The sequence below is a fragment of the Zootoca vivipara genome, chromosome 15, assembly GCF_965207765.1.
Source record: "Zootoca vivipara chromosome 15, rZooViv2.hap1.1, whole genome shotgun sequence".
Lineage (NCBI taxonomy): Eukaryota > Metazoa > Chordata > Lepidosauria > Squamata > Lacertidae > Zootoca > Zootoca vivipara.
Genome location: NC_142598.1, coordinates 8,251,159 through 8,268,340, shown reverse-complemented (window position 1 = coordinate 8,268,340; position 17,182 = coordinate 8,251,159). Strand labels below are relative to the sequence as shown.

General features: G+C 48.0%; 1 protein-coding gene across 3 annotated transcripts in view; it reads right to left on the bottom strand.

Moving 5' to 3' along the window:
• The window catches only part of CRB3 (crumbs cell polarity complex component 3), a 30,224-nt gene that overhangs the window by 10,266 nt on the left and 2,776 nt on the right, over positions 1–17,182 (bottom strand). The window contains exons 1-2 of one of the 3 annotated variants that reach the window (XM_060268697.2): positions 6,443–6,568; positions 4,067–4,316 (exon numbers count right to left, since the gene is read on the bottom strand). In XM_060268697.2, the coding sequence (XP_060124680.1) occupies positions 4,067–4,142 (76 nt within the window). In that variant the 5' untranslated portion in view covers positions 4,143–4,316; positions 6,443–6,568. Of the gene's footprint in view, positions 1–4,066; positions 4,317–6,442; positions 6,569–17,182 lie in introns of those variants that run through there. The other 2 variants (XM_088658335.1, XM_035097026.3) reach the window with 2 other exon arrangements.

Here is a 17,182-nt window from a genome sequence, read left to right as displayed (position 1 = left end):
TACTTGCACTTTGATGTGCTTTTGAACTGCTAGGTGGACAGGAGCTGGGACCGAGCAACGGGAGCTCACCCCGTTGTAGGGATTCGAACCACCAACCTTCTGATCAGCAAGCCCTAGGCTCTGTGGTTTAACCCACAGCGCCACCTGGATCCCTTGGCTCCTGGTACCAGGAGCCAATCCCAGTCACCAGTCTGCATTTGGGATTAGTTGTAGTTTCTGAGTCACCTTCAAAGGTAGCCCCACACAGAGCCCATTGCAGTAGTCCAAGAGGGAGATAACCAGAGCATGGACCACTCTGGCAAGACGCTATATAGACAGGTAGGGTCTCAGCCAGAGTACCAGATGGAGCTGATAGACAACTGCCCTGGACACAGAATTGACCTGCACCTCCATGGACAGCTGTGAGTCCAAACTGACTCCCAGGCTGAGAACCTGGTCCTTCAGGGGCACAGTTACTGCATTCAGGACCAGGGAGTCTCCCAAACCTGCCCTGTCCCCCGCCCAAAACAGTACAGTGGAATCTCAGTTTACGAACGCAATCCGTTCCATGGAGGCGTTTGTAAATGGAGGCACACTTCTGCGCATGCACAATCTGCGCATCTGACCCCGCGGAACCCGGATGTAAACACTTCCGGGTCTGCGGTGTTCGTAAACGGAGGCGTTCATAAACAGAGGTAGTTGTAAACCGAGGTTCCACTGTACTTCTGTTTAATGACAGCCCAACTCGTCCTCAGGCTCTGCACTATTCATGGGGGTTCTTCATCAATGACATTTGGAGACAGGTGCATTTCAGAAAGGACCTCCCTTGGGCACCCGAGGCCTTAATTACCAGACCTCCCCCTCCTCCAGTAGCCTTCACTTACAGAACTAAGCCCATGGTTTTCAACCTCTCCTGGGACAGGTGTGGTTCTTGTTGAGATAGTTCTTTCTCTGGGGAATTCGGTTTCCATTTCAGGCTGGGCACTGCCCAGGAACCAGAGGGTGCCTGGTGGAGCAACCTGGTTTGTGCCTTCTCTCTTGTGTTCCAGGGAATCCACACCCACCGTGCTGGGGAGGGCACGAGTGAGTCAGACAGAGCTCACTCCTTGAGCCAAGGGAGCCAGAGGCACGCCCTGAAAGTGCTTTGCAATTGACTGGTGAAGCCTACAAAAACACTTCAAGGAAGTCCAAAGTGGCTCTGACACATTCCTAGAAAAAGGAGCTCCGTTCTGCTTTCGGGGATGATCAGGCGTCTTTCCTTCAAACTATTTCAGGACCAAGAAGAATCCAAAGACCTATACACCCTTAAATTGAACCCTAGAAAGAAGGGTGTGTGACTCTGATGCCCAAAATGAATTTGCTTAAAGGAATTTGCCCCCCCCCCTTTTTGTTGCTGCAAATTTCAAAGTTAAATATTCTCTAGACCAGGCATCCCCAAACTGCGGCCCTCCAGATGTTTTGGCCTACAACTCCCATGATCCCTAGCTAACAGGACCAGTGGTCAGGGAAGATGGGAATTGTAGTCCAAAACATCTGGAGGGCCGAAGTTTGGGGGTGCCTGCTCTAGACACTCTACATCTGTATTTGTACCGATAACCATTTTTTTAAAAAATCCATGCTATTTTGATAGACTCTCAACATTTAGTAGTTGCTATCTAATAGTACAGTGGTCCCTCGACTTATGAATTACTCGACATCTGTAGGTTTCGACTTACGAACGGGACAAATGGCTGCACACTTACTAATTTTTCTACATCCGAACGAAAACCGTTGGCGGCTTTAAATGCGGTTTCCTCGACTTACGAATTTTTACATGCGGTTTTTTCAACTTGCAAATTTTTCCGAATATTTTTTTTTCCTATGGGAAACCGCGTTTCGACTTCCGAACTTTTCGACCTACGAATGTGCATTCGGAACGGATTAAGTTCGTAAGTCGAGGGACCACTGTATTCTATTGCTGGCATGCAACACTGTTTGGCAAGATACAGCATCTAATGGTGTTTTATACTGAATAGTATCTGAAGGCTGACACAGCGGCGGAGCAAGCCGATTGGGCGCCTGGGGCACTGCGTGTGCCCTGTGCTCAGGGGCAGGACCAGCTACCCGCGGGGCGGGACGAGCCGGGGCAGGACGCTCCGCAGGGCCTCCAAGGAGTCTGCCTGCCTCCTCCCACTCAGCCACCCTACAGATGAGGGGGAGGGGGTGGGCGGACCGTTTGGGCAGAGCGGAGCCTGTGCGCACCCAAGCCACCGAGTCTGTCCCAGGAGAGACGCGTGGCTTGGGCGTGCTGCTGGCCCAATGGTGAGTGCCGCCTGGAATTTTGTCACCCCCCTCAGTGGTGACACCCAGGGCGACATGCCCCCACCCCCTTCCTCCACCCCTGGGCTGACATTCAGTAATACCTAGGAATTTAAAGGTTCCTAGGTATGAATGGTTTCCCCTGCCCCCCCCGGCTGCCCCCCCCCAAAAGTTAACCTATGGCAGGCTTGCATTTAACCAATCGACCAGGAATCCCATGCAGGTGAGTAGCTAGCACAGAAGCCAAGTACTGTAAAGGGGACCCTTCCCCCCCCCCCCCACCAACTTGTTTGGTTCAAAACACGTTTCTTTATTAGCTTGAGGAATTCAGCACCCCGCTAACATTACCATTCCATCACACCAAGCAATTTGGCTTGCCAGACAAAACAATCCCCTTCCCCTCCCCCCCCTCATGTGTTGTTCTGGGTGTTCTCCCAATTTCCACAGAGCCAATTTTAGGGGGGTGCAGTGGGTGCAAAGGTGTGGGGGTGGGGAAACACCATTGGACAAGCAGAAGTCCTTGCTGTTGGGACTCAGTTGTTGAATCCCACTCTGTGCTTCCATGCAAGTGGGGGGGGGTTCCCCTCTGGCCAGCACAAAAACACAGGCTTCTAGCCGTTTAACAGGCTCTTTTCTTTTTTAAGGCATGTCAGTAACTTTTATGACTTCTTTGCATGACTGACTCGTGGCAGGTTTCCAGGGGGGGGGGGCGCGTTCTGTTACACTGAGATCCATGCTAATGCCAAAGGGGGAGATTTGTTGATAGTGGGGTTGGGAAAGGTGATTTTAGAGAAAGCTTTCTGCCTGCTGGTCACTGAATGCTCTCTAAGCCAGGCACCCCCAAACTGCGGCCCTCCAGATGTTTTGGCCTGCAACTCCCATGATCCCTAGCTAACAGGACCAGTGGTTGGGGAAGATGGGAATTGTAGTCCAAAACATCTGGAGGGCCGAAGTTTGTGGGATGCCTGCTCTAAGCACTTACTGTAGTGGTGGGAAACCCTTTTGCAGGCCAAGGGCCACCGTCTCTTCTGGGCAACTCTTCAGGGGCCACATGCCAGTGGTGGGCAACGCCAGTACACAAAAGTGTACAGAGAAATGAAATTACATTTCCCCTTTGTACAGTACACTAATTTCTACACGGACACAACCCTCTTCCCTCTCCATTCTCTTTCCAGAGAAATAAAAGTCATTACTGGAGTCTAAGGACACATTGCAGCCAGGGGTGTACAGAGTGGGGGACAGGGAGGCTGCCCCGGGTGCCACTCTGGGGGGGGGGAACAAGCTGGCCCCTGCCTCCCCGCCCCCAGCTGTAGAGCGGCCGAGGGTGCGTACAGTCAGTATGGACGCCTCTCGCACGACGACTGTACGGTCTGCTGCGCATGCGCACTCTGTACGGGATGCCGCACATGCATTGCATGGACGGCGCATGTGCGTGACAGCCTTTACAGACGCTGCGCGGGCGACAGCCCATACCGAGTACGCATGTGTGGCATCCTGTACAGAGTGCGCATGCGCGGCAGCCCATACAGACAGCCACACATGCTGTCGCGTGGAACGCATGCACCACTGGGCGGTTCGTCCCGCCCCGGGTGCCGGAGAGGGTTCCTCCGCCACTGATTGCAGCCAGAAAAAAAACACTCAAGGAAGATGAGGCTTGGGGAAGAAGTTGTGGTTGGGGAGGGGACGTGGCCTGGGGAGAGTTCTAAGGGCCAGAGATATAGGCCAGTGCACACACAGACACACCATACTGATCACTTTTCCTGTTTGCAACAGCGAAGGGAGCACTCACCTTGACACAAAGTGGGCTGTAAGCAGGACTGGAGAGAGACTGCCAGAAGGAATCCAAGCTGTTTCAAGCGAGCCATCACCCTCCTCCCCAGCCAGGAGTGGGGCAAGGGGAAGGCAGAGGTTCCCCCACTGCCTCCGCCAAGGAAGGAAGGGAAGCCGCAGGCCAAGATGCTCCCTTTGCCCTGCAGTAGCCTCCAAAACGCCTCGGCCAGTATAAGGTCCTGCAATATGCGGTGGTGGAGTTAAAAGGCCTGGAATTTTGAAAGAGAGGGAGAGAGAAAGGAAATCTGTGATACTCAAAAATCCACGGCTACTTTTGCTACCTGCATTTGCAGGGATGGAAAACCTGCACACATCCAGACTTTGCTGGCATCCAGCTCCCGTTTTCCCCGGGAAATCCCCGTTTTTCCAGCTGTTCCTAGCTGAAAAAACGAATTTTTTTGTTTTTCCCCGGTTTATTCTGGCGCGGCGGCCATTTTGGAAGTGGGCGGAACATGCTCTGAAGCGACTTTTGATGCTGCTCTGCCCAGTTCCAAAATGGCTGCAGTGCGACTTCTGGCACGGCGGTCATTTTGGAACTGGGCAAAGCAGCATCAAAAGTCACTTCTGAGCATGCTCCGCCCAGTTCCAAAATGGCGGCAGCGCTACTTCCGGTCTGCTATTTCCGGCCCGGTCCCTTATTTCTCTGACAGCAACTTGGCAGGTATGCTCCCAGCATCCCCAATGACCTGGAAATTATTTACAGTGGTCCCTCGTCTTACGAATTTAATCCGTTCCGAATGCACATCCGTAGGTCGAAAAGTTTGTAAGTCGAAAAAAGTGCTTTCCCATAGGAATGCATTGGAAACGGAAAAATTCGTAAGTTGAGTAAACCGCATCTAAAATTCGTAAGTCAAGAAAACCCCATCTAAAACCGCAATGGTTTTCCTTTAGGATTTCAAAAAAAGTAAGCGTGCAGCCATTTATTTTTTCATTCGTAACTCAAAATTTCGTAAGTCGAGTACTTCGTAAGTCGAGGGACCACTGTATTTTATTTTATTTTATTTATACCCCACATTTGAGGAGAACTTTCCTGAAAAGGCAAAGTTACAAAAACTACCAATATATAGGAGCTACTTATTTTAAAAGCAATACAGTGGTATCTTGGTTCTCAAATTTAATCCGTTCCGGAAGTCCGTTCCAAAACCAAAGCCTTCTAAAACCAAGGTGCGCTTTGCCATAGAAAATAATGCAAAATAGATTAATCCATTCCAGACTTTAAAAAACAACCCCTAAAACAGCTATTTAACATGAATTTTACTATCTAACGAGACCATTGATCCATAAAATGAAAGCAATAAACAATGTGCTGCAGTCACACAATCAATCAATCAGGAGCTGAACTGGGTTCCACACAGTCACAAAAACAAAAACTTTTCAGCTACAGGAAGTCTGCACTGTGCCAAGCAAATGGGCTGAGATGCTGATGCAGGAAAAAAGGGAACAGCCCCAAGTTGCAATAAAACAGGATTCAGTGAATCCCAATTTGAAGCTTGCACAGTTCTTCATCGGATAAATCTAAATACCATTAATAGCTGGTCATTTTTTGCTAAGCAATTTGCTTGCTAATGATCTGAGGGTAATTCCCCAGTGGGAGCCAATGATGCATACAGGTGTTCTCCAAATGGGCAATTTTGCCAGGGGAAAAGAGGGGGTGTGGGGATCAGGGGTGCCCTCATGCACTCTTAAAGTTAAAGGGACCCCTGACCATTAGATCCAGTCATGGACGATTCTGGGGTTGCGGCGCTCATCTCATTTTACTGGCCGAGGGAGCCGGCGTACAGCTTCTGGGTCATGTCGCCAGCATGACTAAGCTGCTTCTGGCGAACCAGAGCAGCACACGGAAACGCCATTTACCTTCCCTATTTATCTACATGCACTTTGACGTGCTTTCGAACTGCTAGGTTTGCAGGAGCTGGGACCGAGCAACAGGAGCTCACCCCATCGCGGGGATTCAAACCGCCGACCTTCTGATCGGCAAGCCCTAGGCTCAGTGGTTTAACCCACAGCGCCACCCGCATCTTAGATACAGGCAATGCTTCCAGTGGCAATTCCCTTAAGTTTTCAGCCACCATGGTTGTTGTTGTTGTTTTAAAAAATATTAAAGTTTTTAAAAAGTTTACAAAAATACGTGCACTGTCTCTTTTTTCAAGCTGTGTTTTCTACAGATCAGTTTCATTTGTTGTGAGACATTAGTGTTACATACAGTGTTAGGTTAGGAAGAAAAGAGGGGGAAAGAGGGGGGAATTTTGAGTGGGGTGGGATGGGGTGCCAATGCTCCTATTCTTCTACTTAGTGTGGGGTTTTGTGTCAGCGTCACTTGTGTGGGTTCTCTTACTAGTACAGTATTCGCTTGTTGTATTTCCTTGGTGGTGAGAGAGGTTGGAGGTGGCCTAGGGCAGGGGTCAGCAAACTTTTCCAGCAGGGGGCCAGTCCACTGTCCCTCAGACCTTGTGGGGGGCCGGACTATATTTTGAAAAAATATATGAATGAATTCCTATGGCCCACAAATAACCCAGAGATGCACTTTAAATAAAAGGACACATTCTACTCATGTAAAAACATGCTGATTCCTGGACCGTCCGCAGGCCGGATTTAGAAGGCGATTGTGCCACATCTGACCCCCCGGGCCTTAGTTTGGGGACCCCTGGCCTAGGGTGTAGTTGGTTGTCTTTCGTTGGCTGTGTTCACACAAGTTTCCCCAGAAAAACAACAAGCAATAAAGGCATGGGGGTCAGAAGGAGCTGAATCCTTAGAAGTGGCAAGTGTGCCCCATGAGGAGTCATTTCTGAATGGCCCCTAGAGTCACTTACAGATTTCATTTTCCAGGTGCACATCGAAGGTACGCCATTTTAGGTGAGTCCGATATGTACGTGACCACACACATGTGCATCACGCCGAACCTGGAAGTGACCCAAAAACATCACAAAAAGGGGCGGAAGTGACATGGGGTGATTGCAGGTTTTTTTCAATAGGTGTTCCGATTATACGCAAGTTCACACAAGCGCGCAATGACCTGGAACACAACCGCCGTGCAAACAGGGAGTTGCCTCTACTTAAAAATGTAATGTGTATTTGCAAATACATCTCCCTCTCCCTCTCCCTCTCTCTCTCTCTCTCTCTCTCTCTGTCTCTCTGTGTGTGTGTGTGTGTGTGTGCAGGTCCACTCATCAGGGAGCCAGAACTAGTTGCTCCTTCCTGTCCCATGTACTCAGGGATGGCATGTCAGTTTAAGACAGGCCCCAAGTGAGCTTGCAAGGTCTATCCTAGCAACACTCCCCAAGTGGATCTGCGAAAGAGAGCAAATCCAAGCAGCTCAGCAAGAACCAGCTAGAGCTAGACCAATTATCAGGGTCATAGAATCATAGAATCATAGAGTTGGAAGAGACCACAAGGGCCATCCAGTCCAACCCCCTGCCAAGCAGGAAACACCATCAAAGCATTCTTGACATATGCCTGTCAAGCCTCTGCTTAAAGACCTCCAAAGAAGGAGACTCCACCACACTCCCTTTCATAATGCCCTTTTTCCTGTTCTGCCTCTCCCCCCCTCCCCAGGGACCAGCACCACACCCTGCAGCTATACCTATTAAAAATAGGGACTGTGTGTTTTCTTACTCGCTACACTAATGAATAGTGCGTATTAAATTTGCTCCTGTTATATAATAACAATCAGTAGCGTTTCTTGCATAAAGTCTTTTACAAAAGGTGTCATGGACTTTGAAGACGCTCAAACTCAGGAAGAAAGGGAGAAATGTGCTAAGAGGAAGACATGTTTGGCAAACCCTCACCGTGATCAACTCCCGCCCGGAAACCTATGTCCTCACTGTGGAAGGACGTGTGGATCCAGAATTGGCCTCCACTTATGGATTCACTGTTAAGACCGTGTTCATGGAATACAATCTTACTCGGCTACAAGTGATCGCCAAAGAAGAAGAAGAAGAAATACATTCTGTTGTCACCAAAGTCCACTCAAAGCAACCCTATGTGAGACAATTTTTCACATATTACACTATCAAGATAACCCAAGTGCAATGCGCAGGTGTTAAAAAATGTGTACCTCATTTAGGTATACTTGCTGGAGACCCAGAACTGGCCGTAACTCATTTTTCAGAATACACACAGTGGGGGAAACCTCAGAAGTGTTGCTGGGAAATGTGTGAAATGACAGGCAGTGGAACCAAGCTGGCAAAGGGTTGCAATCTTTTCACATTTACTTCGAAATAAGTCCCACTGAAACCTATGACTTAACTCCCGCTAGCATAGCATGGTGGTTCAGTAGCTGAGCTATGAACCAGAAAACCCCAGTTTGGATCACTACAGGCAGGAACTCTTTGGCCTGGGCTTTAGGCAAAGCCACCCATTGATCTGTCCATGCACTGAGGGGCTACATAACACAGGCCTACATAACAAAGAGTTGCAAAACTGACCCGGATTAAGCTTGAAGCACTCCAAGGCAATGTGATATAAATGCACATAAAGGCAACAGATTAGCATTTAAATGACGCTGCCTAGAGGGGTAACAATGGACTTTCCTGGATTTGGAAGAGTTGAGTTCACCGGGTTGCCTCTGGCAAAACACATTCTCAGCCTAAACCTCACCTCCGGGAGGTAGTGGGGAAAGATGAAGTGACACAGGCCCTATCATCATCATCATCATCATCATCATTATTATTATTATTATAGGGTTATACTGCAATTTAATGCTCAAACCTTCAGGGTTGGGTGGGGAAAGAGGTCTAAAAATAGCCAGCTTGCATTCACAAGCTGGGGCTAGGCAAGAGTCACCGGGAGTGACAGACTTATTTCACATGATGATGTACTGTACAGGTAAGTCCCTGTAAGCAACATCACACTTCCAGACATGGAGGAAACCAGAGGGAGGGAAGAAAACATGACAGAGGAACAGAGCTTGGCATTGCAACATCACACAGGAACTGGGAAGGAAGGAAGGCAAGCTAAGAGCTTATTCATTCATTCATTCATTCAAATCACACCTGGGCAGGATCTCTCTTCCTGGCTCAACTTCCCCCACTTTTGGCAAGCAGCCCAAAGTGAAGTGGGGAGTCTTGTTGAACAACCTTTAAGCAGGACTCCCTGCCTCCCCCCCCCCCACGCCCCACTGTTCCCACCCACCTACCTTTTTTGAAGTATTGTACCCAACCTCTTTCAAGGTACCATAGACCCTAGAGTTTCATGCTGTACCGGTACTATTTTCTGGTTACAGTACAATATTATTGCGCCATTGTTGTTGTTATTTCTGTAGGACACCCTGGGAGTGCCAGCAACATTGGAGGGGGAGCGATACAACTTCAGAAATAATAAAACAAACAAACATACCTGTGACGTGCTATAAAGTTATCGGTGATTTGAACAGTCACCTGCTTTGCCAGTATTCTGGCTGTTTATGTGTATATATTGTTGTAAGTTTGAGGGGAACCCACCCCCCCAAACCCTAGACATTAATAAATGGTAGGATTTTGATTATTTGGGATACGAAGGGAGAAATGCAAACTGCAGAGGAATTCCTGAGCTAGCCTCTGCAAATGACCTGACCAAGCTAGAACTATTAAGAAACAACACAGGGCCAATGAGGGTCATTGGCAATGGAAGAGAACTGTCCTCCCCCCTCCCACCACTGTGAAAAGAGTTTGCCATTTCAGAAATGAAGATCCATTTGAGAGGAGGAGAAAAATTGTTCTGAGCAGAGGGAGGAGGAGGAGGTCAATTTTTTTACATTACAGTGGTACCTCAGTTTATGAACACAATTGGTTCCGGAAGTCTGTTCATAAACTGAAGCGTTCATAAACTGAAGCGAACTTTCCCATTGAAAGTACGGTGGAACCTCGGTTTATGAACACCTCGGTTTATGAATTTTCGGTTTATGAACGCTGCGGACCCATCTGGAATGGATTAATTCATTTTCCATTACTTTCAATGGGAAAGTTCGCTTCAGTTTATGAACGCTTCGGTTTATGAACAGACTTCCGGAACCAATTACACCCATGCTTCAGTTTATGAACATTTCAGTTTAAGTACTCCGCGGACCCGTCTGGAATGGATTAATCCACTTTCCATTACTTTCAATGGGAAAGTTCGCTTCAGTATATGAAGGCTTCAGTTTATGAACAGACTTCCGGAACCAATTGTGTTCATAAACTGAGGTACCACTGTAATGGAAAGTGGATCAATCTGTTCCAGACGGTCCGCGGAGTACTTAAACTGAAGCATTCATAAACTGAAGTGAACTTTCCCATTGAAAGTAATGGAAAGTGGATTAATCCGTTCCAGACGGGTCCGCGGTGTTCGTAAACCGAAAATTCATAAACCGAGGTGTTCATAAACTGAGGTTCCACTGTACTTTGCTCATCGGTTGGCACTCTTTCACTGCCAGCCTCTGCTGCAAAACAGCACAACTACATTTCCACCCACAGCTGCTCTCAGCTGCTCAAACAATGTGTATCTGTACTCACCCTTAGTATGCCAACACTGTAGGAAGTCCTAACGCCACCCCATCCCTCTCCACGACTTAATCCCAATGCAAAATGGTTGCCACTTTCTCAGGCTGAAGAAACGCTCCCGATTCAGATGGAAGACATCTCTGAAAGCCTCTACACCCAGGAAAGGGAAGCCCACAGCAACTCCTTTCTGCTGGGTCATGCCCCAGTGAACTACAACTCCCTCGACCCAGTATACCTGAAGGAGCATCTCCACCCCCATCATTCTGTCCGGACACTGAGGTCCAGCGCCGAGGGCCTTCTGGCGGTTCCCTCGCTATGAGAAGGCAAGTTACAGGGAACCAGGCAGAGGGCCTTCTCGGTAGTGGCACCCGCCCTGTGGAATGCCCTCCCACCAGAGGTCAAAGAGAACAACAATTACCAGACCTTTAGAAGGCATCTCAAGGCAGCCCTGTTTAGGAAAGCTTTTAATGTTTGATGGATTTCTGTACAGTATTTTAATATTTTGTTGGAAGCCACCCAGAGTGGCTGGGATTATTATTAGGTAAAGGGGCCCCTGACCATCAGGTCCAGTCGTGTCCGACTCTGGGGTTGCAGCACTCATCTCGCTCTATAGGCCGAGGGAGCCGGCGTTTGTCCACAGACAGCTTCCGGGTCATGTGGCCAGCATGACAAAGCTGCTTCTGGCGAACCAGAGCAGCGCACGGAAATGCCGTTTACCTTCCCACCGGAGCGGTCCCTATTTATCTACTTGCAGCTTGATGTGCTTTCGAACTGCTAGGTAGGCAGGAGATGGGACTGAGCAACAGGAGCTCATCCCGTTGCAGGGATTCGAACCGCCGACCTTCTGATCAGCAAGCCCTAGACTCTGTGGTTTAACCCACAGCGCCACCTGGGTCCCTAGTAATCATCATCATCATCATCATCATCATGCAGACTGAGGCCAACTGAAATTGTAGTCCAAAATATCCGAAGGGCATCATGTTGGGGGGGGGGGGGAGGCTGTCTTATGCCATAGCTACCTCCCCAATGTTACAGGTAGGTAGCCGTGTTGGTCTGGATCGAAGTAAAATAAAAAAATTCCTTCAGTAGCACCTTAAAGACCAACTAAGTTTTTATTTTGGTATGAGCTTTCGTGTGCATGCACGTATCTGAAGAAGTGTGCATGCACACGAAAGCTCATACCAAAATAAAAACTTAGTTGGTCTTTAAGGTGCTACTGAAGGAATTTTTTTATTTCCCCAATGTTAGCAATCCTCAGGCCTTATGCACATTCTAGACATTGTTGCTTGCTGAGAAGCATGACTTTCTGCCACCGCCAACTACATCTAAGTCTGCAGCCCTCTATATCTGGGGGGGAAATCACATATTTATTCTTGCTGCTCTCACTTCCTGTGTGTCAAGTCTTAGTCTGCAAGCTCCTCACACCAGGGATCTGTCGTCTTGTTCTCTGCAAAGGACCCCGCAGCTTGAAGCCACAACAGTGGTGCCTCGACTTACGAATTTAATCCGTTCTGAAGGCACCTTCGTAAGTCGAAAAATTCGTAAGTCGAAAAACACCATTGGAAACGCGATTTCCCATAGGAATGCATTGGAAACGAAAAAATTTGTAAGTCGAAGCAACCCTATCTAAAAATCTGTAAGTTGAAAAATCCCTATCTAAAACCGCCGCTGTTCTATTTCGGATGTCAAGACATTCGTAAGCGTGCGGTCATTACGCCCATTCATAAGTCGAAAAATTCGGTTGTCGAGTCGTTCGTAAGTCGAGGTACCACTGTATATAAACAACACTCCAAGGACCTTGCACGCCCTTGGACCTCAAGGAGCTCTGTGAAGTTCTAGTACATGGGTAGGCAAACTAAGGCCTGGGGGCTGGATCCGGCCCAATCGCCTTCTAAATCCAGACTGCAGACGGTCCGGGAATCAGCGTGTTTTTACATGAGTAGGAATGTGTCCTTTTATTTAAAATGCATTTCTGGGTTATTTGTGGGGCACAGGAATGTGTTCATCTCCCCCCCCCATATAGTCCGCCCCCCCCCCACAAGGTCTGAGGGACAGTGGACCCGTTGGTGCCTTCCATTTTCAGAAGATTTCAAACAAAAACACACAAGCACCCCACCAGTTTCGCAGCAGAACATTTCAAACTGAACATTCCCCAGATTACTGGTTCAGTGGGAGTGCACATCAAGCGCTCCATTTCCAGCGCTGGAAACAAAACTGGAGCATTGCACAATAGTCATGTCGGCAGGAATTTTAATTTACTGAGTCAGATCCATCAATCGTCCACCTAAGCCCAGCTTTCTGCCTGCAACAATACCACGAGATGTGCCTCGCAAGTTCACCAGCAAGACACATCTGGTAGCCGCAACCGTCGACACAACAGGTTGCCCCTTGTAGTTACTGTGTGTCTGGTACCCACCAGTGAATCAATCTACCGGTTAATCCTTTTCTAAAAGCTTTACCACGTCCTGTGGCGATGAATTCTTTTGCTTAATTACACATTGGAGGGGATCCAAAGGGCTGCTTTCGGTACGTTCATGGGCTTCGATGTGCTCCCCCCCAGCATGGTATTTTGGACTCTCACACCACCGCTTGGAACTGCAGACAGATCACACTTGCACAAACCATTGCCACCACATTACAAGCTGCGCTCGGAAAGATCTGGAGGGCCCCAGGTTGGGGAAGGCCGATTACCTTAACGGCCTTATGGCACCTAACAAATTTGGAGATAACGCTTGGTTTACAAACTCAATCCGTTCCAAAAGTCCGTTCTTAAACCGAAACTATTCTCAAACCGAGGCGCGCTTTCCCTAATGAGGCCTCCCGCTGCCGGTTCTCTTCCACTGTTCAGATTCCATTCTTAGGCAGAGGTAAAGTTCTCAAACCGGGACACTATTTCTGGTTTTGCGGCATTTGTAAACCAAATCTTTCTTAAACCGGACTGTTCTTAAACAGAGGTACCACTGTATAGTTAAAATTTCTATAAAGGTAAAGGGACCCCTGTCCATTAGGTCCAGTCGTGACCGACTCTGGGGTTGCGTGCTCATCTCGCATTATTGGCCGAGGGAGCCGGCGTATAGCTTCCAGGTCATGTGGCCAGCATGACAAAGCCGCTTCTGGCAAACCAGAGCAGCACATGGAAACGCCGTTTACCTTCCCGCTATAGCAGTTCCTATTTATCTACTTGCATTTTTATGTGCTTTCGAACTGCTAGGTAGCAGGAGCTGGGACCAAGCAACGGGAGCTCACCCCGTCACAGGGATTCAAACCGCCGACCTTCTGATCAGCAAGCCCTAGGCTCAGTGGTTTAGCCCACAGCGCCACCTGGGTCCCTATAATTTCTATAAAAGACAATAAATTTCTATAAAATTTCTATAAAAGACAATAAAAACGCAAGTAACTTGCAATAAAATTTCCTAAAAATTAGATAATAAAAAAAGATAACACAAATAAAACTGAACATTGTACAAAGTGATTTTTGGAAAAAAAAATAAAGTACCCCGGAAAGCTTGGGTAAACATGTTTTTAAGAGGCATATACAGGTCCGCCACTGTCTGTGCCTCACTAGCACACTGACTGCGCCATCACTGAGAAGGCCCGCTTGTCTAGTGTCACCAAGTTACAATCTGATAGTCATGAAGAGACTAGCAGGGTCTCCTTGGAAGATCTTAAAGATTAGTTTTATCTGATCTTGCATAGGCGCTTATTTTTTGACCCACTTCTTAATGTTTCCTAACAATGGGATGTCCTTTTTCAACCCCACAGCCTTGCAAGTTGATGCTTCCAGCGATCCAGCTATTCTGAGCTCAAGACTCCTTGCCTGCATAGTTTCTGCCAGTTTGGTGCCCACCAGTTTATTACAAAGCTGATGCTTATCCGCCATTCTCATGCATACAGGCCCACTATATATAAAGTCAACAAAATCAGGTGCTGAACTGCATTGGGCTGTATCTTGCAATGACCACTTTGAGGCGCAGGGGACGGGGGCAGGACTCCCTGCACAGAGAAATATAGCCTATCAGGAAAAAGGCTAAGGTGCGGTCTTCTTCCCTGATGTGCTCATTTTCTGTGTGCAAGGCTTTTGTTGTTGTGGAAGGATTAAAATATTCAGTTACCTAACTGTAGTGTGAAATGGAAAGTGCACCATTCCAAAACTCTAGGCCAGGGGTTGGCAACCTAAGGTCTGTAGGCCACAAGTGGCCCACAGTAGTCGTTTAACCAGCCTACGAGCCGCCCCCGAACCGAGCCACCCACTCGGTGAGTCCCCGCCCGCTGCGCTAAACTGGCACAGCGTGGCGCGGGAACTCGTGTCCATGGTGCTGGAAATTGTGTCTGTGTGGAAATTGTGTCTGTGCATGCGCAGATGCCGGAAATCACATCTGCACAGATGCCAGAAATCGCGGGCGCACGCACAATCTGGCCCACGGAGGGATCTCTGCTGGAGTGAACCGGCCCAGGCGAGGGAAACCTTGCCGACCCCTGCTCTAGGCCATGGTTTTGGCAAGATTTGCATTCATCACACAAAGTTGTCCATAAATGCCTGTTCTTTCCCCATTTATTCAAAGGCTAATTGTCTAATCCCACAGTTAGTTGCAAAATCTCAAATTATTCATGTTTCCATAGGCATCTGGTTGGCCACTATGAGAACGCTTCAAGTTACAAACTCCGCTAACCCGGAAGTAGTACTGTACCTCGGGTTGCGAACTTTGCCCCAGGATGAGAATGGAAATTGTGCCACTACTTAGCAGAGTTTGTAACTTGAAGCGTTTGTAACCCAAGGTACCACTGTACCACTGTATAGGAGTGAGCTAGAGCAGGGGTCCCCAAACTAAGGCCCGGGGGCCGGATGCGGCCCAATCACCTTCTAAATCTGGCCCGCAGACGGTCTGGGAATCAGCATTTTTTACATGAGTAGAATGTGTCCTTTTATTTAAAATGCATCTCTGGGTTATTTGTGGGGTATAGGAATTCGTTCATTTTTTTTCTTTTTCAAAATATAGTCCGGCCCCCCTGCATATCTACACCATAGTGTGATATATGCTGGTTCATTTGTATATTTAATAAAATCATACCATACAGTGTAAATATTGTCTTGTTTTTTCTCTCCTCTTCCTGCCTTCAATTTTTGCAACAACTTTTCCATTATAGCTGTTTTCCAGACTATGTTACACCAGTGATCAACATTCATTAATTGCAAGTTAATTTTCCAAGTTCTGGCTATTACTATTCTAGCTGCCATTAATATAAAGGTAAAGGGACCCCTGACCATTAGGTCCAGTCGTGACCGACTCTGGGGTTGCACGCTCATCTCGCATTATTGGCCGAGGGAGCCGGCGTATAGCTTCCAGGTCATGTGGCCAGCATGACAAAGCTGCTTCTGGCAAACCAGAGCAGCACACGGAAACGCCGTTTACCTTCCCACTGGAGCGGTCCCTATTTATCTACTTGCATTTTGACGTGCGCTATTAATTCTTTACTTTTGATTAGTCCATATCTGAAGTATATAAATTAAGTAAGGCTAAAGCTAGAGTTATTGGGATTGTCTGAACTGTAATCTGAGGTAACTCTTTAAAAACTTTCTCCCAAAATTGTTCTATTTATGGACATTCCCTCCACATATGTTGGTAAAGGTAAAGGTAAAGGGGCCCCTGACCATCAGGTCCAGTCGTGTCAGACTCTGGGGTTGCGGCGCTCATCTCGCTCTATAGGCCGAGGGAACCAGCGTTTGTCCGCAGACAGCTTCCGGGTCATGTGGCCAGCATGACTAAGCCGCTTCTGGCAAACCAGAGCAGCACACGGAAACGCCGTTTACCTTCCCGCCGGAGCGGTCCCTATTTATCTACTTGCACTTTGATGTGCTTTCGAACTGCTAGGTGGGCAGGAGCTGGGACCGAGCAACGGGAACTCACCCCGTTGCAGGGATTCGAACTGCAGACCTTCTGATCAGCAAGCCCTAGACTCTGTGGTTTAACCCACAGCGCCACCTGGGTCCCTCACATATCTTGGTATGTACCTATAATTTAGCATCCTCTCCAACATGACAAGGAGCTATTGGGCTTTATATAAGATAGGCACTTTGGTGCTACCATATGTAAGAGCAAACATTCACATTGTATTTTGCTCCTTGCCCGAGGCTCCTATGAAAGACATCATTGCAGTTTCAAATTCCTTGGCAAAGAGAAGTCTAGGTCAGAAAGGCAGCTTCAAGACAAAGACTCATTCCCATGACCTTTGGCAGGTTTCTGTGAGTCATCTCTCAAAATGGGAGGTGATACCAATTCTATGCAAGCATGACAAGCTCCTTTTACGTTGAGGGAAGTTAGCTGTGTGACGTTGAATCACTGTGTGAGGCTGGATCCTTGTCAGGAACAAATCATTACCATTAATATATATTACGTATTTATTCATGCCCTGCCTTCTTCCCTGACGGGACTCAAGATGCCAACACCACAACCAATGGTGCAAAGCGAGAAAGCAAATATACCCAGAAAGACTGAGCAGGCACCAGAACCACATCATGCACAAATTGCCCACAAGGCTCATGGCTAGCTAGCCCAAGACATTTGGCTGCCTAAGATGAAGGACAAGATAGTGACAACATCCCACGCCCCCAGTTCCACTTA